Below are 21640 nucleotides of genomic sequence, written 5' to 3'. Positions count from 1 at the left end.
GATATGCCATAGTTTGTCAAACACCCTCTGGACCGTTTCTTCAGCTCCAGACTCTCGATGTCTTCTTCACGGATCAACTATTTGCATCCGGCAATATACCATCTACTTGTCCAGGCTTCAATTGTTCGGTTCCACTCATGGAGCATTTTACAGGTTTTTATTCAAACCTTTTCGTTGTTCCCAAGCAGGATGGGTTCGGTGGCCCCATTCTGGATTTGAATAAACTAAATCAATATGTGAACTTCGGCATTTCCACATGGAGTCTGTAAAATCGGTCATTTCATTCATGGACCAAAGCAAATTCCTGGCATCCATTGACCTGAATGATGCATACCTGCGTGTGCCTATCTGCAGAGCGCATCAACATTTTTTGCACTTCACACTTCGGTTGGTGCACTACCAGTTTGTGGCTCTCTCATTCGGCTTTGCTATGCCTCCGTGGGTATTTGCAAAAGCCTTGGGGCAGCGATGGCTCCTCTACAATCCAGGGGCATTGTCACTATCCTGTATGTTAACGACAGCTACTCCAGAGTCTTCACATCGCCCTAGGCATTCTCTCTTGTTTCAGGTTGATTATCAACTACCCCAAGTCCTCTCTTGCCTTTTCAGCATTTTGAATTTCTGTGCCTGGTTTTTGAGACGATAAGTTCCCATGCTCTGCTACCATTGTAGCAACTTTACTCAAGATACAGGTGTGCTCATTACAAATTCGGACTTCGATTCCTATTCAACATTACATCAGAGTCCTAGGGTTATTGGTTTCTTCGTTCAAGGCGATTCCATTCAACCAATTTCAAGCATGATCTCTCCAGTGGGCAATCCTTTCTCGGTGGGAAAAATCCACATACTCACTGGATCAGAGAATCCGACTTCCCTGGACACTTTGTCGCTCCCTCAACTGGTGGCTGGAATCTCCTCTGGTTCACCAAGGGCGATCTATCTTGACACTACAGTGGTTGATCCTGACCCAAAACACCAGTCTCCTCAGATAGAAAGGGACATTACACAACGCAGGGTGAGTGGACAGTACAGGAGTCGTCACTTCCAATAAATATGTTGAAACTTTAGACCATATCGCTGTGTCTCTGTCACTTTGCGTAGTAGCTGTCAGGGCTCCCAGTCCGTGTCCAAACAGAAATAAATCATTAAGGCAGAACCGGCATCTTTGCAGTCATAGAGGAAGCAGAAAAAGTGAAGAGGAAAAAAATGAATAAGAAAAAGCTATTTCCTTAAGGAGTTGAAAATGTGTTCTTATTGTGTAAAAATAGTTCCCTGCTTACCTAAAAATATGACCTACCCTGATTAATTTTTTTTTTTGGGGGGGGGCGGAGGCTTGAAACATAAGCCCTACCCCAAAAATAAGCCATAGCTGTGTTTGTATTTAAAAAAAAAGGAATACATTACCCAGCAGGCTCAGTCCAGGTCTCTTCTGCTGCTCTCAGAAGCTCTGACGTGCTTTTTGCAGTCCTTGGCCGCCCACAGAAGATCACTTCCTGGTTACGGGATTCATAAATCTCCAGAAAGCGATGGCTCTGATTGACTTAGCAGTGCTCGATGAACCAATGCGATGGCTATGATTGGTTCATCGAGTGCTGCATTGATCACATTGTGGAGGCAAGATTTATGAATTGGCCAATCAATGCCGCGGCTCAGCAAATTCATAAATCCCGCCTGCACAATATGATGGCTGTGATTAGTTCTTCAACCACTGCTCAGCCAATCTGCTGTGAGCAGCTGATGACTGCAAGAAGTGCAGTGGAGCTCTGGAGGACAGCGGGAGGGACCTAGACTGAGCCTGCTAGGTAAGTCTAATAAGACCAAGTGTCTTTTTTGGGGCAAAAATTAATATAAAACAGGGTCTTATTTTTGGAGAAACATGGTAGTAAGTAAATCTTTATAAACTTGGTATCGCAGTAATTGTGCTGATCCAGATAATAAAGTTATCGTGTAATATATAGTATTGATGGAGACTGCGGAAAAACGCACATTTTTCTGCGATCGCAAGCTAGGAATTTTTTGTGTATCCCCGCAGGATTATGGCTCTTGCGATAGGACGATAGAATCGCTTAATCCTTAAAGGTGTTTTCCGTTTAAAAATACGGATTACCTATTATTAGAATAGGTCATCAATAGTTGATCAGCTGGGGCCCATCACTCGGGACCCCGATCGATCAGCTGTGCGGGTGCAAGCTGTCTGCGCCGCAGTAACAGAGGTCGGAGTGGAAGCCTCCCATGTAGTGGCCGGCGCTGGTAACTGCAGGCACGACTCTCATTGAAATCAACACAAGCCGTGCCTGCAGTTACAGGCGACGGACACTACATGGAAGGTCGACGAGGAGGCTTCTGCACAGACCTCTGTTATTGCGGCGCTGATGGCATGTGCTCGCACAGTTGATCAATCAGCGTCCTGAGCAACGGACCCCATCCAATCAACTATTGATGGCCTATCCTGTTGATAGGTGAACAATAGTATTTCTACTATCTTTCTACTTCTCGAACTTAGGAACTTACTGTATGTGGTAATCCTCAAGCAGGTGGGAAAATGTCTTATATAACCAGTGAGGCTTTTTGGGAAGCAAAGTAAATATTTAACTTTCCTTGTTGGCTTTCTTGTTTCTAACATCAGAAGTCTACTTCATCTTAAGACTATAAAAGCCCATTTACATGTAATGATTATCACTCAAAATTCGTTCAAATGAAGGAATTTGAGGAAATCGTTCAATGTGAATGTGAACAAATCGCTCACTAGTCATTCGCGGTTACTTAAGCCGACTTTTCCATCAGCTTAATAAACCTCTTTGGCTCGCTGACTTCTCATCCTGTATAAATGCTCCCCACTCAGCGCTTACCATACAAGGTGAAGCACTAAACAAGAAGCCCGTGAGTTGGGTGCAAGACTTTCAGTTTAAATGCTCTGCAAGTGCGCTGACGACCTTAGCGGTGACGTCAGGACTCGTGCAGTCGCTTAAAAGACTGTCAGACCGTGTAAAGGGGCCTTAAGACCCGAGATTGTCGGGCGCGACTTGCATCCCACAGCACACTGACATCCGTCTATGTGCTGTGTAGGATATGGCACATTTGCATATACTACTCTTGTGTAGGAGAAAAATCACCCATGTAAATAGACCCATTGCAAACAATGGTTTCTATTTTTTTGCAAGTTGTTTGTCTCGCAGCAGACAAAACTCCTGCGATAATAGTGGCCATGCCAAAACAGTCTTTACGGGCTTGTCTGACTTCCAGCTGTTTCTTCTGCAGGAAGCAGACCGCTCTTTACATTGAAGTGAATTGGACGCCTGCAGTACCAGCCCAAGCCTCTGCACGATGTATAGAGCTGTCTGCTTTCTGCAACTGTTAGAAGTGGGACAACCCCTTTGAAAGGCTACGTCCACCTTTGCATCCTGTTTTTTGTTGCAATGTATCTAAAACTAAAAAAAACTAAGCCATATTATATAGTCAGAAGTATAGGGGACAGATGGAAAGTGGTATGATCGCAGGATCAAACTATACATTGTTGTAGTCTGTTACCATGTAGATACATAGTAGCTCTAGACACAAAATAGTGGTATGTGAATTGAGACCTATTGCAAAGATGCTTTTATTTTTCATTTTAGATGCATTAGAACAAACAAGTTTGTTGAATAAGATCTCTATAGGTGTGAAAAACAACCTTTATTTTATTTTTGGTCAGGCTGTTACCCAAAACAAGACAATGTAGCTATTTTTTAGGTTTGTTAGATTACCGATGCCCCTGTAACATGATAAGTCTGCTTACAATATGTGGTACTATGTTCTTTATGCAGCACTAAGGTACTGGGAAATTCGCAGGAATGATCGTTGCTATAACAGAGTTTATATGTGTATTCTATGGTTGTCTCTCCCAGAGCTGTGACTTGTGGTCCTTAGGTGTCATTATCTATGTGATGCTCTGTGGCTATCCTCCCTTTTACTCCAAGCATCACAGTCGGACTATCCCAAAGGACATGAGGAAGAAAATAATGACAGGAAGCTTTGAGTTCCCCGAGGAAGAATGGAGCCAGATATCTGAAATGGCAAAAGACATTGTCAGAAAGTAAGTTTTAGTGCTTGCTTCTCCTTACTGTAAATATGTGGTGGTAACGCTGATTAGAGAATAATAGAAATACAAATATCTGGATTTGACAGAGTTCTGGACTAGCTGCCCAGCTTACTCTGATTATTGTTGTCCCTCTATATCTGTACATATGAGGAGACTTGTCAATCGTGGTTAACTTCCAGAGTAGAGCTGCCCAGTGGACACCTCCGCCTGGCACATAACACGTGGCAGAGTTGAACATGGCTGGCTTTGATCATCGGACCTGTCACCACGTTATGCTCACCTCTGTTAGTTAAGCATGATCTTGATGACAAGTTCTGTTAAAATTAGACCGTTGGAGTAGCATCCCTCAGCTTTCAACACTGCTGCTTATTGGTTGGTGGACTTGTTCAGTCCTGCCCATTCTAACCAATGGATACCAAAAAGAAAAGGTCATCTGCTGCACACACTGAAAATAGTAGTTTAAGAAATCTTTACTCCAATAATGCAACTTTTGGGCTACATATGCCTTTTTAAAGCATGCCAAACAAAGTGTGTGTGTTCCTGTATGATAATTATAGCCAGGTGTGACATTAAAATGCAATGAAACATAATGGTTCATAATACACACAACATATCAGGGGGGGGCTGAACTTTTTGCCATTGTCACATACTATAGCTAATGAGGGACATGGCGAATATTTCAAACAATAATTATCTTTACGTGTAAACGCTCAAAATCTGAAAGCAAAAAGGTTGTGTCGTTCATTCGTTCAAACGAGAGTAGTTTCGTATAAATGGGCCTTGAGTCGTGATTGCTGCAACTAATCACTGTCTAAAATAATTAGCTGCAATGGTCACATGGCCCTGGTGTCGGTAACCTCATCGCTGGCTCCCTGCACCCAGAAGTAACGGGCAGCAGGGACCAAGTACCAGACGAGCAGCAGCTGCTGGGGGGGGTGGAGGGTTATTTTTTTTTATTTTAATTTTCTATAGTATACCGGGCAGCTTTATTTAGCAACAAAAAAAATAGTCCCCAGATAACACCCCTCAATGTTCTCATCTTCAATTTGCGCTTGACAAGTCTCTGCATTTCCATGCATAATAATAATTGATAAACAAATTTCCATATCCATTGTTCTGTGATAAAATCCAGGAATAGTGGAGGTATCCCTGACATTAACCTCACTGTATAGCAGTCATTCTAGGTTGTTCATATATGTGCACTTCAGTAGTAGAGGTGCTTTCTTTAATGCAGATATCTAGAAGTGGGGAAGGGCCAAAATATCAGTTTATATTAATACAGAAGGTTATTTGGGATGAGGATGGTGCTTTTTTATTTAGTTTAAAAGTCTGACAGGGATGGAAACTATGTGAAAGGGAGACCAAAGGAGTTTCTGTTTTCGCATATTGACCCCCATGGTCTGTACCTGTGCAGTTTTCTGCATAGATGACAGCCCATACTGGAGCCTGTGCTGAATAGAAGAAGCGCAGAGTGAAAGAAACCTAACTGTAATGTGGCTAGCTAGTGTGGGATCATGGCACTACACGTAGCCGGAGGTACGGTGGCCTTTAGCTCCAACCTTACAGGGGTAGTCTCACAAAATTTAAATTATGCACTAACCACAGGAAAGGGGTTAATCAGCAGATTGTTGGTGATCCAGAGCTACCCTGATAGAATGGGAGCGTTGGTCATGCATGCGCACAACCGCTTCATCCTTTTCAGTGGGTGTGCCAGAGACAGCTAAGCTAAAGTTCCTGATTATCTCTGGGTTTCCCATTGAAATCATTGGAGCACTGGTGCCAACACATGACCATTTCTCCATTCAGGGATGCTCTAGATTCCCGTTCACATAAGCTGTGGTCCTGGCGGTTGGACCCCAGTGACCAACTAGTTTTTTTTTTTTACATCCTGTAGATAGGTGATAACGTAAAGGGGTTATACCAAAATAGACTTTGTCGCCTTTCAGTAGGATAGGTGAAAAGTCTGATTGATTGGGGGGGGGGGGGAGTCTCCCACGGATACCAAGAACCAGAATTCTGCGCCCTCCCTCCTCCTCACTGCGGGCTTGCTGCACCATTTACAGTGAGGAGTAGATTGAACGGAGCAGTGGTCGCACATGCGCAGTGCCGCTCCATTCATCCTTAGTGGGACTGCAAGAGGCAGCAGAGTGCTTGTACTTGGCTGTTTCTGGCAGCCCCATTTGAAATGACTGGGGAAGCGCTGCACATATGCAACCACCTACCAGTGCGGGTGAGTGCAGCGGGCCCGTAATGACGAGATTTGGGGTTCATGGATGGGACTCCTATTCTCAGGATTGGTGGGGGTCTCAGCGGCAATGAAAGTTCATTCTGTTACAACCCCCTGTAAACTTCTAGCTAGGAAAATGTTCTATTCATGGCTTTTTATTGTTATGTATGGCAAGTTACACAAGTACTATGTATTTAGTTTTTATGAGTGCAGAAATGCTTTTCAGAGATTCAATTTGCGATGAGGATGATTGCTGAGAGTCTGGAAACTTCATGTGCTGATATGATGCAGCTGTTATGTATTCACTTGTGACACATTTGGTGCTTTCTTCCTCTCACATGTTAGTAGCGTTCTTTTTTCACATGATTGATGATCGTGTCTAAACCTGTTTCACCATCCAGGCTCTTGAAGGTTAAACCCGAGGAGCGTCTCACCATTGAAGGAGTTCTAGACCACCCTTGGCTGAACTCGACTGAAGCTCTGGACAACATTTTGCCATCTGCACAGATGATGATGGATAAGGTTGTAATTGGATTCTTTTCTCGTTGTACAGATTGTATAGTTGCTGCTATTGTCTATACTCGGCCAGCAAAGCATTTGCTATTTATCCAAACAGTAATTTTACAATGTAGTTAAATTTGTCTCCTGATCACGTTGAGTGTCTGATATAGATGGAAGGTGTAAAGGCGTTGTTCCATTGTTGACATTTATCAGCTATCTGCAGGACGGGTGACAAATATGTGATCCCTGTTGGCCCCCCACCAATCACTAGAACATGGGTCCTCCCTCCCCACCAGAAGATTCCTCCTGGCCGCATTAACAGTGAGGAGGAATGTGAATGAAGCAATCGTCACTCTGGGCTCTGCCGCTCCATTAAACGTCTGTGGGGTGGATTGTAGTAATGTAGTATATGCACAACCCTCAATTTCCATTCTAGTGTTCGATGTGGGGCCCTCACCCAACAGACCATTACTGTCCATTGTGTTTAATTTCTTAGCATGGTATTGTGCAATGCTTTAATATAATCACATGGGTAAAATGGCCTAATAAACCATTTTTGCAGAGCTTCTATTTTTAGGGATTTAACCCTCTAAGGCTCCAGGACGTACAGTTACCTCATGGAGGTTCAGGGTTTGTATGGAGGGGGATCGTGGGTTGATCCCCCTCCATACAAACCCCGAACCTCCATGACGTAACTGTACGTCCTGGAGCCTTAGAGGGTTAAATCCCTAAAAATGCGGGTGCCGCATTGCATCCTTCATACAATGCAGGTGCCGGGTGTTTCTTACAGCTGACATTTGCAGCAGTAGCTGCTATCAGAAGCACCACGGATTGGAGATGTTGACTCTTTCAATACTGATAGTGGCTTTTACCGTAAATGCCCCGATCAATGTTTGGGGGTCCCGAAAAGCTCTCCGTGATGAGATGGCGGGGTGCCATGTGTTTGCCATGGCCCCAAGGGCTGCTATTTACAGACTGCCTATCAAGCCATGCCTGTGGCATGGCTTGCTAGATTGCCTGTCAGATCACTGTATAATTTAATATTATGGCATTGCATCATACTGCAGAAGCGATCAAACCATTGCATGTTCTTGCCCTCTATGGAGACTAAAAACATAAAAAATAAAAATGGAAAAATCAGTTTTTTAATAATTAAAAAAAAGTAATGTAAAAAAAAAGAAACCTTCTTGCCATATTCATAATTTAAAAAAAAAATCTAAATAAAAAAAAACAAACCCAAAACATATCTGGTATCGCTGCATCCATAAAAGTAACGCAGGATTTATCCCTCACAGTGAACGTTGTGAAATTTAAAAAAAAAAAGTAAGAATAGTAAAAGCAATCAGTCATATGTACTCTAAATGGTATCCATAGAAAGTACAGGACGTCCCACAAAAAACAAGCTTGTGGACAACTATGTCGACGGAAAAATAAAAAAGTTACGTCAATCAGAAGATGGCGGCATTTTTTAAAGTAGTATAGCAAAACTATAAATTTGGTATCAAAGTAATCATACTGACTGTAGAATAAAGACATCATATCACTTTTGCTCCACAAACAAGATCTCCCTCCGCCCCCTCAAAGATGGGGCATTACCTTTTCAGTACACTATATAGTTTATTACATAGTACCATTGAAAAATGCTACTCCGCCTGCAAGGAAGCCGGCCTCAGACATCTACGTCGATGGATAAATAAAAGGGTTAGGATTTTTTAAAAGTGGGGAGGAAAAAACAAAATTAGGGTGAGGAGGAGGAGGGGGGGGGGAAGGGGCCACATTCTTAAGGGGTTAAAGAAGAACCTGTCACGACTCCTGACATGTTTGTTTCTAGTGAATACTTATACAGGGTGGAGCGCGGTAATTTGCTAATTTGGGAGTGAAATAAAAAAATAATGAACTTGTAAAAACTTTATTTTATATTTTATTTACATTGAACAGTAGTGGAATTTACAAATTATTTGGTTTTAAATATTGTATCTGGCAAATGTTGACCTTCGCTACGAACATCGAACGAGTTAGAGCAGCAGTATTGCAATCTCCGAAACGCTCTGCTCGGAAGCAAGCACTTGCTCTTGGCATTTCAAGACGTTCTCTCCACCGGATTCTTCATAGTGAACTGAATTTTCACCCGTATAAAATGTGCGTGGTCGAACAATTGTCAGCACGGGATTATGTTACACGACGAACATCTGTATTGCAACCGTCCCAACACCCTGGAAGACCTAAGGAACAATATTGACGCTGAGATTGCCAGAATACCAGTCGACATGCTTGAAAGAGTGCATGAGAACTTCAGAAAACGTATGCAGCAGTGTGTGGATAGCGAAGGTCAACATTTGCCAGATACAATATTTAAAACCAAATAATTTGTAAATTCCACTACTGTTCAATGTAAATAAAATATAAAATAAAGTTTTTACAAGTTCATTATTTTATTTCACTCCCAAATTAGCAAATTACAGCGCTCCACCCTGTATTTTAGAGACCCCCACAGCCGGTAATGCCGAGTTGTGAACATAATCATTCAGTTTTAGGAGTGGGAACAGCCCAATGCAGAGTTATAAGAAAAGATGCTCCAGAATTATTTCATGGGCAATAGAAGTATTTACCAAAACACGCTCTCTGAAAAAAATCAAATAAAATAAATTGTACTCCTAGAGGTAAGGCAGAGTAACAACACCTTCTGTATGCATATCCCCATATAGTCTCTGGGTAAGCGGCCATACTCCATAATCTCCTGGAGACTGTGATAGTCTGAGATTTCTCTAAATTACATCTCATTCATTTCAGTTGTCATACACGCAGATATCCAGCTGTACTATACAGACATTATAAGATGTGGAAATACTGGAAAGTTCTGAAAAAGAATCTTCATTCAACCTTTATGTCTTGAAGACCACCTGTCACCACTCCTGACTTACTTGCATTCTTCAAGTAACAACTCCTCTTTCTACATGACATTCTGTTGTGCCGCTTCTTTGTTGTTCCTCCTAGACATTGATGAATAAATTGACAACTGTGTTACCAGTTGGAGAACAGCACAACAAAAACTTATGAGGCAAGATGCTTCAGAACTGATATTTCATCAGGAATGCAAGGATTTACTAAAAACCGACACATTAGAGGTGACAGGTCGTCTTTGAAGTTCGGTCTTAATAAATTTCCTCCTAAAGGTTTTAATTTAAACGCCAGTCTTATTAGTTCCACTGGCATAGTATGCGCCTGATATGAGGCGGGCACACCTCTTCATATATTAGGCGCATTCCTGCTCCTGCGTCGTTAACAGAAAGGTTTGCCAGTCCTCCGTACATAAAAGAATACCTCCAAAAAGAAAACCTTGACTTTTAGAAGCACTTGGAGGTTTTTGTGTTCCTATTTGCATGGTGGTGTAGAAGGGACACATGTTCTGCACATGTCAGCACAATATCTCATTAAAGCCTCATCCACTGGCCTCCACTTTGGAGACTGGTTTTCGTCTTTGGAGAGTGCCAGAGGAACTAATTAAAATGTGTGACACTTTCCATTGCAGGCTATGGTTGCTGGGATACAACAAGCCCATGCCGAGCAGCTTGCCAACATGAGAATTCAAGATCTCAACGTAAACTTGAAACCATTAAATATCGTCAATAATCCCATTCTGCGGAAAAGAAAACTTTTGGGGTAAATATTCACCTACTTTATTTTGGAACTTTAAAGGGCAAATCCAACCTGCGTTCTTTTCTGATATGTCATGAATATTTAGCTCTTAAATTGTTATTTCAGCTTCTGCTTATGTGACAGCTAATATGATGACTAGCAAAAGTGAAAATGGCGTTATTTACCTAAGATGATATTTTTATGCTAAAAATGGCTTTAAAGTGTTGGACAATAGGGATCTCACTTCCTTGCAATTTGCTGTCGACTGCTTGTTTTTATGTGAAATCCATCTCTAGCAGCACAAAAACAGAGATGAATTACAGAAAGTGAGCCTGGGGTGTTACTTGACGCTGTCGAATGCTACCCAAAGAAGTCTATGAAGCTGCTAGAAGGGGACAGAAATGGGCTCAAACAGAAATGTGATTCTAGCTTTTAGTCAGTGTTTCATCTCACCTCTGTGCTGGAATCACAGCTTCACTGCTTAGTCTTGTTCTATAATGTCCTCCATGCTGCTTCTGTGTGTGATGTGTAGTGACTAGGAGCAGGATCTCCTCTTCTCTGTGTGCAGTCTGTGGGAGACCTCCTTACAGCTAGTCTCTACTCACTTGCTCAGAAAAATCTGAGAAGCACATGTAGCAGGGAAAACTGGTGTACATACTATATACACACGTGTTATAATAGTCAAATGGTGTTATGCCTCATGTACACAAACATAACAGCTTGTTCTGAAATTTCATATGAAAAGTTTTAAGCATGGACCCAAACTGATTCTACAAATAAAGACGTTTTGGTGCTCTTTTAAGTGCCCCAGCTCCTTTAGCACCAGTACAAGATTTTAGTCCCTGGTGCAAAGCCATTGAAATCAATCAGAACTGAAAAATGGCTGCAATTTGTCTTCACCGTTCAGTATTCTTATAGACATCAAGGCTAATATTAATAGCCTTGTGTGTTAGCAACGTGATGAAAGCTTTAAAGGGGTATTCTGGGCTTTTTTCCCCTGATGGCCTATCTTATGGATGGGTCATCAGTAGTTGGTGACCGGGACCTCTGTTCATCAGCTGATCATCCTGCCTGCTGTACTGACAGAATGGACATGCTTCATCAGTGGTCAGATGAAGCAGGGGCAGTGTCCGCTTCAATCCCATTTAGATCAGTGGCTGCTCTGCCCCTATACTTCCTGTTCATGGCCCTGAGCGGGATGTATCAGGGCAGTGCTGCATGATTCGGAGTGAATCTGGCACTGCCCCTCCTCCCTCTGACTACTGATAACGCATGTTCTGCCCACTGCACTGACCAGCGGGTAAGACTTTCAGCTGATGGACAGGTCCCAAGCGACCATAAAGCGGGTATTTCAGGCTTTTTTTTTTAAGTGAATATTGTTGTAGAGTATTCCCTTTTTAACCCCTTCCATCCCCATGACGTAAGGGTACGTCATGGGAGCGGAGTACTTTCCGCAAAATGACGTACCCTTACGTCATAGGGATAGCGCGAGATCATAGCAGATCTCGCGCTATGCCGCAGTGGGAGCCGGCTGTCACTAGTAGCCGGTGTCCCGCTGCAACAGCGGGAGGCATCAGAGATACGCCCACCCGCTGTTAACCCCTTCCCTGGCGCGATCTAAGTAGATCGCGGCAGGGAAAGATTCAGAGGGAGCGCGCTCCCTCTGTGACTTCAGCCAGCTCTCGCGATATAATCGTGAGAGCTCGGCTGGTTGCTATGGCAACAGGACGCCAGATACTGGCGTCCTGTATTGCCATAGCCTGTGATAGCTATAGTAAGTGAGAAGGCATGGCAGGAGAGAAGTCCTGCCATGCCTTATCGTAGCGATCTTCAGTCCTGCAGTGTAAGTCCCTCAGAGTGACACAGATGGTGTAAAAAGAAGAGCAAGATAAAGTACAGAAAATAAAAATGTTAAAAAAAAGTTAAAACCCCCTTTTTTATGCTTTCTCATATTAGCATAAAAATAAAAAATTCCACATATTTCGTATTGCCGCGTCCGTAACGGCGCGTACAACAAATTGAAAACACTTTTTATCCTGCACGGCAAAAAGCGTTTAAAAAAATAAAAAAACGCTAAAAAACTGAGGCAAAATGCTAATTAAATAAGTGATTTTTTTTTAAAAAAGTATGTACCCCAAATTGGTACCAATAAAAACTACAGCTCATCTCGCAAAAAATAAGCCCTCACAGAGCTCCGTCCATGGAAAAATAAAAAAGTTATAGGACTTTGAATGCAGTGATTTTAGAGAAAATAATTTCCAAAAAAGGGTTTTTATTGTGAAAAAACCTAAAGAAATATAAGAATTTTGGTATTGTTGTAACCGTACCGACCCGCAGAAAAAATGTAGTGTATCGTTTATGCTGCATAATTAACGCTTAAAAAAAAAAATCTATGGCAGAATTGATGCGTTTTCTCTCCCTGCGATAATAAAAAAAAAAAAATAAAAGTTTCACAATATAGTCTATGTATGCAAAAAATGGTACCAATAAAAACAGTTCGCTGCGCAAAAGACAAGCCTTTATACAGCCGCGTCGACGGAAAAATAAAGTTATGGCTTTTGAAAAATGGAGATGAAAAAATACCAAAAATCGTTTGGTCCTCAACGCCAAAATAGGCCGTGTCATTAAGGGGTTAAATAAGCATCCTGATAAATTGTATGAAAATCAAAAGCTAAATGTGTATTTACATCAGTGACATAGCTGCAGGGTTTGCAAAAGCAACAGGAGCCACCACAATAAGAGCCGTGGCCGCTTAACCCTTGATCCTCATACCGCACAGTTGCTGTCTTTCCTCCTCACCTGGCAGATGCAGCACAGCCAGCGCTTCTCACTGTAATGTAGCTTGGCTTCTTCCCCGGTGCAATCTCTGTGCAGGAAGCGCCAGGGCCGGGGGAGAACTGAGCGTTAGACAGTGAGAGGAAGCGCTGTGTGCGCCGCATTCGTGAAAGACAGTCTGGGCAGTCGGGAGCAGCACGAGATTTGGATGTGAGTTTTGTGCTGTGGGGCTTCAGGGGAAAGAGATGTCTTACTGCTTTTAAAATGTGGGGGCACAGAGGGGGCCACGGTGGCAATAATGTTTTAATACTGGGCCCTCTGAGCACTCGCACCTTTTAATAGTGACAATTTCTGTGCCCTCACTTCTTTATTGTGGCCTAGTTTTCCACATGGAATCCGCCTGTAAAACCGCGGTAGAAATTTGTGATTTTTGTGCATTTCTGCCTTGGTTTTACAGACGGATTCTGTGCGGAAAATTCCACGACTGGATTCGCCATGTAAACATACCCTAAGGGTGCAATCACACGTGGCAAATTTTGGTGGAGAACCTCATCAAAATCCACACTGTATGGTGCAGATGAAATCTGCTGTGGATTCACAAGTCTGGCACGGATCGGCATCCATAGCTGCATCGGTCATGCAGACTTTCCTTGCAGAAAATCCTCATCAATTTTTATTATGTGTGAATGTAAGCTCATAGTGGCCCAATTATTACAGAGTATCCAGGCGCAGAAGGGTTACAATTGGCACATGAAGGCACTGAATGATTACTATTTGAATTTGAGGGGTCACTTTTGGTTTGTGGGGGGCACTATGTTTGTAGAGGCACAGAGTATTACCTCGTGGGGGATGGAATACAAAGGAGAAGAGTTACTGTGTTGGGGATACAAAGAGGCACTATTACTATGGGGAGACACTGAAAAAAGGAGGTAGTGGTAAGATGGAGAGTGTGTGGATGCGCACACGTTGCAGCTAGAAGTGTTCATGGCGGTCTGGGCCCAGCTAGGAGACGTCACCTGTGATCACTGGAAGTAACGCTATGTAATGGCTATCACTGTTTTGAACTGGTATCTATTATATGGTGACCACATTATTTGAACGTACATTAGAGCTAAGCTGCTGTATTGAAGGCGGCTTCACATCTGCGGAAGTCCCGTCATAGATGCGGTGAAAATCTCGAAAGCATGCAGCACTTTTTCTTTCATCCAAAAGCCGTCTAGCTTGGCGGAAAGCGGGCAGACCCCATTATAGTCAATCTATGAGGTCTTCCTGGTGCTGTTCGGTTCCATCCAGAGACAGAACTGTTCAGCTGTGGGGTTTCCCCTTGCCTGTTCCCCGAATAGAGCAGGAAAGCTAAATCCCCAGCGCAGATGTGAGATCACCCTAAGCTCGCCATGTTACAAAAGTACTCTTAAGGCCTCCTGCACACCGGCGAGAGTGACATCGGGCTGAAAACATGTGGAAACCCCCGGATGCGACAGCCTCACATCACCACGGGGCTGAAGGAATCCCCTGGTGCAGCTGTCACAGCTGCTGCAGGGGATCGCGAACTTCTCCCACTGCTTTCAGTGGGGTCGGCGCTGCTGCCGCCAGCCCCATTGAACACAATGGGCGATATCGCAAAAAGAAAGGAGATGCTGCAGGTTTTTTTTCTACATACAGCATCGCAGGAGTGAAAGGATCACATATGAGAATGAAACCATTGGTTTCATAATCATGCGTTTTCACTCGCTCTTGCATCGCTAGAAAATCGTGCAATTTTTCTCGCAGTGTGAAGGAGCCTTAAATATATTCCACGTGTAGGGAATATATTTGGGCAGACCACAACTGGCAGCTATGAGGAGCAGTAGGAAGGGGGGGCCCAATCTGAACTTTTTGCACCTGGCCCATAGACCCTTGGGTATGCCCCTGATTCACATGTTATGTCTTGTTTTTGTTTTGTTTTTTTACAGCCAATTTGTGAATATACTTTAGGATCAAACAGCATCTGCTGAATTAGTCAATTGCTGCTAGTAGATTGCAGTGTTTGGCTCCCCTTTTTAAGCCTTGGTGGTGGTCTATCTGATTGTTAATGTCAGAATCCTCAGACCGTATCACCATCATTTTAAAACTGCAGTGGTAAGAAGCAGAATGCAAAGGCTGTCCAATTTTATCTAAATAAAACCGCCATATATATGTATACACACACTGTGGTTCAAATCGTCGTTGTTTTTAAAGGGCTTGTCTCACAAAGACAGTCCCTCTCCATATGTCCTAATAGGCACTGACGTCGCACTGAACCCTCTTCTGTGAATTAGAATGGAGAGTTGCTCTATCAGCTATCCTTGTATGATATTAGTAATCTGGCTGCCATGCAATGCCACAATTTCCCTTGGTCGTATTAGCTGTTTGGCCTGGGTGCAGGAACTGCACCTGTAGCGATCAGCTGATCGCCCCCGAGCCTGCATTTTTTTTAAAGCATCTCTACTTAATGTCAACGAATGGAAGAATTCATTGTTTATATTCAGAGACTGAAAAGCTGCCCCTGCTGTCCTGTTACAGCTTCTAGGCTTGTTACAGTTGATCAGTAGGTAGCCTGAAGCCTCAGCCGGAACAGAGATCTGTGCTTCTGCTGTGTTTGCCTGGACTGGATATATTGTATTGTACTGATCATTTATTTACCGCTTTTTGGATTCAGGACAAAGCCGAAGGATAATGTTTACATCCAAGACCCCGAGAACGGAACCGAAGATTCTAACGTTGCTCTAGAAAAGCTGCGAGATGTGATTGCACAGTGTATACTACCGCAGGCCGGTACGTCCTGTTTACACACCTAAACCTTCTTTTCTTTTAAAGAGTATCGTAAAAATATGGTACACTGTTTGAACAGTAAGTAAGTGAACCCTTTGGAATATAATTAAATCTGCCCTGATTGTATTTAAACAATAATTATAGACCAACGCAGTCGAGCTATTAACACACACCTTGTTAAATGGTTCAATGCGCTAAATAATAATTCTAGAATTGGCAGTTCAAGTGTGACATTTAATGGATAGGTTGGATACGCTACGACACATGAAAAATAGGCACAGAATTTCTTTAAAAAATGGAAAACTTTTATTGAAATGCTTTTGTCAGCACAGGAAATTTGTGTACCCAAGGGTGTCGGTAAATCCCAGAGTGGTATTGTGAAGAGCAACTCGGAGATCATTTTGGATGTTTGCCGATCAGGCATGATAGACCAGCTTGAAGAACGGCTCTGTAGTTGTAAGAAGAGGACATCAAACATTAGTGGCTGAATTGAATTACCTTGAATTGAATTCCGTTTCTCTTCAAAATTGGGTCGATGCTTTCATAAATATATAATTGGAATTGGATAATTGTTCCTTTTGTTTCACTGAATTTGAGAACTGCGCCTCCAGAAGTTAAATGTGTTGTACATGCTTAAAATGTATATAATGCATTCAAAACACATGCAGAAATAGTCGTATCATTCATGTCTGTTGTTTAGCACAGTGAGTAAAGAGTCACAGTGCAGGGAGAAGGTATGCTAATCCTTGAATAGTATAATCTGTAGATCTCGCCTCCACCAAACGACTTCTCTAGCTGCAAATAAGATTTTCACAATGTTGAGGAGGAATTTTTGGAGCATTCTTCCCTGCAAATGTGTTTCAGTTCACCAATGTTTCTGTGATCCCTTGAATGCACAGGCCTCTTCACATCATAATACAGAATTTTGATAGGGTTTAAGCCAGGACTCTGACTTAAGGCCCTTTTACACACCACAATCGCTCAAAATTCACTCAAAAGCCATCTTTTGAGCGATAATCATTTTAAGTGAATGTGCCCATCTTTCACTTTTTTGCCAAATGATGATTTTCAGTTCAGCATAAAATCCATCATTTGGCAGAGGAGCTGATAAGACGGACCGCACACTGTTCTGCGTGGGGAGCACTGATTACATTGTCTCAGCTGTCAGCCCCGCGGCAGAACAAAGGGAATTTATTCAGGGAACAGACCACCTGCTGTTATAACTCCTGGTGGCTCACACACATTAATAAGCTACTAATAGGCATTAGTACCAATTAGTAGTTTATGCAAAATCATCACTCAAAAGCCATCTTTTGAGTGATCATCTTTGTGTGTAAATGGGTCTTTAGTCATTCCAAAATGCAAATCCTTTTCAACTATTCTTTAGCTAATGTACTTGTGTACTTTGGGTCATTGTCTTGTTGCACCGCCCAATGTCTCTTCAGCTTGAGGTAATGGACTACTGTCCTTATATTCTCCTGTAAAATATTTCGAGACCCCTTAGAAATCACTGACCTGATAACTTTCTAAATGACTGTGACAGACTGCAAGCTGTAGATGGCGATCAAATAGCTTCTTCATTGTTCCCTCAATGATAGTAAGGTGACAAGGCCGTGAGGTGGCAAAAAAACCCACATGGATGATGCCCCCTCCACTCTGCTTGAGAGTTGGTATGAGGTGTTGTGTAGTAGTATTTTTTTGTTGTGTTTGTTTTTTCTTCCAAACCAAGCCTTTTGCATTTGTGCTAAAACGTTCCACTTTTGTCAATTTATTTTAGAACATTTTACCAGGGTTGCAGTGGTTTTTTTTGACAGCAGCCTTTGTGGTGTCTTTCCTTTTGAACCAAATTTTTGTTCAGTGTTTTTCTGATAGTGGACACGTGAACAGAGGTTTTTGAAGTTTGTGGTGGTCTGTAGGCATGTTGCCTTTACTCATTTGAGACTTCCTGTTGTGCTGTTGGAGTGATCTTAACAAGGTGTCCACTCCCATTAGGAGTAGCAGCAGTCCTGAATTTATTATCCTTGTAGTAATTTGTCTAACCATGGATATTTACAGACTGATCTTCATTAGTTTCTATTGTACGTTTTCTGAGAGGTATTTGTTTGAAGCATGGTTCACGGTAACTAGTCTTTCTTGAGAACAGATTTGTCAGTAACCAAACTTTGTGTGTCTTTATTTAATGTGCAAAGCAACTGTGAAACCCACAGTTCTAATCTCCTCTTTAATTTAAAACCTTTTGCCAATTAGCTCTGGGAGAACTCCTTAACACAGAGGTTCATTTACTTTTCTCCTCTACTGTGATTGTTTACTCAAAGTGCTCAATAAAAGACATGAACAGTCCAACTGGTTGCGTGTTACTCCGCATAGATTATCTCTGTCTAATTGTGACTTGTCTAACAATCAGGCCACGTTTTATTATGTAATCAATGTTAAAATCTAAGGAATTCCAAGGGGTTCATTTTTTTGTAACTATTTTTATTGAACACCCCTCATGGCAAAAAAAAGCCAATGGCATGCAAGTATTGTGAAGTCTTGTTTCCAGTTAAGCGCACTGTTTACTGCAACCTGATGTAGAATGATTCAAGCTGTCAGCACAGAGTGAAGTTTCGTACATTTTATTTATCTTTCTCGTTTTTTTTTATCATTATCTTTTTTTTAGGAGAAAATGAAGATGAAAAATTAAATGAAGTTGTGCTAGAAGCCTGGGAATACAATAGGGACTGTAAATTGCTGAGAGACGCGTTACAAACTTTTAGTTGGAATGGTAAGATTAATTAAACTTTACACGATTAGAGCTTTCCACAAAACTTTAAGAACTGCTGACCAAAAGCAAATCGGCCATCATTTACTATTCCCTATTAATACCCAGAAATGTGCATATACATGCTTTGTATAAGAAAGGACTGCCATAGAGACCTTTCACACATGTCTACAAGATGCACCTAAAGACTCTGCACCAGAATCTGCATTTATACATGCTGGTTATGAAGCAGAAAACCACAGCAGCAGATTAAGCTGCATCTTTAGAAGCGTCTTTCAGAAATATCCTGCATGTGTGAGGCCTCGTATCCACGGCTAAAATGGAATTTTAAAAACCATGCAGGTCTCCTGCGCGTTTAATCTGTGCCCATAGGTGATTAAATACCTGCGGATGTCATTTTTACCGGCGCACGGATCACACGCACAGAAAGACAAATGGAACATACTCCATTTTTGTGCGGTTTTCCTGCACAGACTGCTCCCGCAGCTTTCACTGAATCCAATGGAAGCCGCCCGGACCTGCAGTACAGACACAGCGGTCACTGCATCTGTGCCGCGGGACTGCAGGAGTTTAAAAAAAGAAAAGACCGCACAGTGCATGCATCCGGCATGCCGCTGGCGTCCCAAGCGCAGCAGCCGTGCAGAAGAAAGAAGATCCGGCCTGCACGGTGCATGCATCCGGTCAGGTGGAATCCGCTGCATGATTCTGCATGGGGAAACCGTGCGGGCCCGTGGACATGAGGCCTAAAAGGTCCCTTTACCTTCATATGCCTCCAATTTTTATATGGAAGCTTTCGGTTATGTTCACAAGTATCAGAAATGCTGCAGTATTCCTGCATAAAAGCCTTTGGTGTGGATGTAGACCAGAAGTCAGCTGTGTATCGGCTGCAGTACTCCTCCTTATCTTGTATTACACCATACAGCATTCCCGCTACGTCTGAATGTACCCTATAGATGTTTTTCTGTTCCACATGAATCTTCTATTGCAACAAAAACTGGAACGCTTTGTCAGACTCTGTATGTATTTACTAGCAGAATATCTTATTGCACATGAATTCTGACATTCCGTATGGCAGTGGAGGGAGGTTGTATGGCTCCGTACACAGAGCCTTGCCATGTGCATGCACCCTATGTGTGATCTGCTGAGCTTGTATGCCTTGCATGATGCATATGAGCTAGCTATTTATTGGGTGACACACTCATACAGTAATAAGGGGTCACTAATCCTAGAAATTATATTCTGACAATGCCTTGTGAAGTTGTCTAACAACCCCTTCGAGGAGCGAGACTATGGGGGCCTCCTTTGGTAGGCAGTTGGCGTTTGCCCATAGTCTACAGGTTCCTTGACTGAGGCTTCTTGGTTCCTCCGATGCATACGGGAGCTCATCCAGCTGTCATTTCTGCCTGCATAGAACGATTCAGGTTTCCTTAAACTGGTTGTCTAGTTATCAGACAAGCTCACTTCCATAGTAATGCCTGCATTAAAACAATAAACTGAAGTATACTTACCCCTCCCTCGGCCACTGGGATCCAGCGCTGTAGCCCGCTGCAGTCCTGGTGATTTGTGACAGATGAGGTCACCGTAAATCAGGTGACCGCTGCATCGGCACCCGCACCATGATGCAAGGAGTTCAGGCACATGATGCTGCACCCTCTCATTGGCTGCAGTGGTCACCTAATGTCCTGTGACATCATCTGTCACCACAATCCCAGGCACCTTTGGAGGGGTATGCATAATTCAATGTATTATTCTAAAGCAGGCAGTGTTACTGAAGTGGGGCCATCTGGTCACCAGACAAGACATTTATACAAACCTTGTTCTAGTCATGTGTTTCATACTGTCTTTTGTATTTTAGGCCAAGGATTTGCAGATAAAGTCGATCGCCTCAAACTTGCAGAAATAGTCAAACAAGTTATCGAGGAGCGAACAAATTCTCCAGAAGACTCGCAGTAGCTAAAGTTTTTTTTTTTTTTTCTTTTCTTTTCTTTTTACTTTTTTTTTTTTTTTAAGAAACAAAAGAAATCTTGCATCTTAAATAACTGTAAAATAGTTTTATGTAAATTATATCACTGAATTTCCACAGTGCTTGAACATATGACATAAATGTAGATAGGCATTTAAGATGAAATCATTGGTACTGTAATTTATTTAGAAAAATTCTGAACTGATTTTCGACATTTCTTTTTCACACTACTGTACTGTTAATAGGTACAATCCTGGCAGGGAATACACAGCTGCTTAAATGGCTTTGTAGTATAAAGGTATGAGCCCTCTCCATATGTGGCCCCCAGATAGTCAGCAGGCTGCTGTATACACAAGTTGCTCCATCCTTCTACTACCAGATAAGACCAGAACTTACAGCTGAGCAATATGTCGCAGGCTTGGATGGTAGTCAGTACACGAACATACTTGAAGATAGCTTTGTAGAATGTCACTGACTTGGTTACACTGGCTAGCAGTCTCCTCAGGAATACTTGGATAGAGCACATGCCTTTTGAATTGTTCACCAGCTGCCCTGCATACGTGCCAGTATAATTCACAAAGAAATAGGACTTTCAATACTACTAATCTTCAGCCTGTCCTTGTAATGGACAGTCTTCAAGTAATTAGCAAACCTGGAATTATCAAATTTATTTTTTTTCCAAGTTACCTTTTTTACTGCTAGGTGGCGCTACTGTCTCAGTAATACAGATACCGACATGTTTTAAGATCTAATAAAACCTCTTAGTTTTTTTTCTTTTAGCCCTTTTATTTTTGCATGGTGCATTTATTTTTTTTTCTCTTCATTTTCCACTTCTTTTAACTGCGCAGCTCTGAGCTTTAATAGATTGTGTTGTAGATAACTTAATTTTCTATTTTAACTTTTTTTTTT

General features: G+C 42.3%; 1 protein-coding gene across 1 annotated transcript in view; it reads left to right on the top strand.

Annotated features, from left to right (window-relative positions):
- Positions 1-20896, top strand: part of MAPKAPK5 (MAPK activated protein kinase 5) — a 51984-nt gene extending 31088 nt beyond the window's left edge. Inside the window, exons 8-13 of the mRNA XM_066604909.1 lie at positions 3885-4072; positions 6707-6827; positions 10336-10466; positions 15895-16010; positions 18667-18771; positions 20624-20896. Coding sequence (XP_066461006.1) covers positions 3885-4072; positions 6707-6827; positions 10336-10466; positions 15895-16010; positions 18667-18771; positions 20624-20721 — 759 coding nt within the window. The 3' untranslated portion in view covers positions 20722-20896. The remainder of the gene's footprint in view (positions 1-3884; positions 4073-6706; positions 6828-10335; positions 10467-15894; positions 16011-18666; positions 18772-20623) is intronic.
- Positions 20897-21640: the final 744 nt, after the last annotated feature.

The sequence above is a fragment of the Eleutherodactylus coqui genome, chromosome 5 (assembly GCF_035609145.1).
Source record: "Eleutherodactylus coqui strain aEleCoq1 chromosome 5, aEleCoq1.hap1, whole genome shotgun sequence".
Taxonomy (NCBI): Eukaryota; Metazoa; Chordata; class Amphibia; order Anura; family Eleutherodactylidae; genus Eleutherodactylus; species Eleutherodactylus coqui.
The sequence above is the reverse complement of the archived record's forward strand: the minus strand, read 5'-3'. Positions and strand labels throughout refer to the sequence as shown.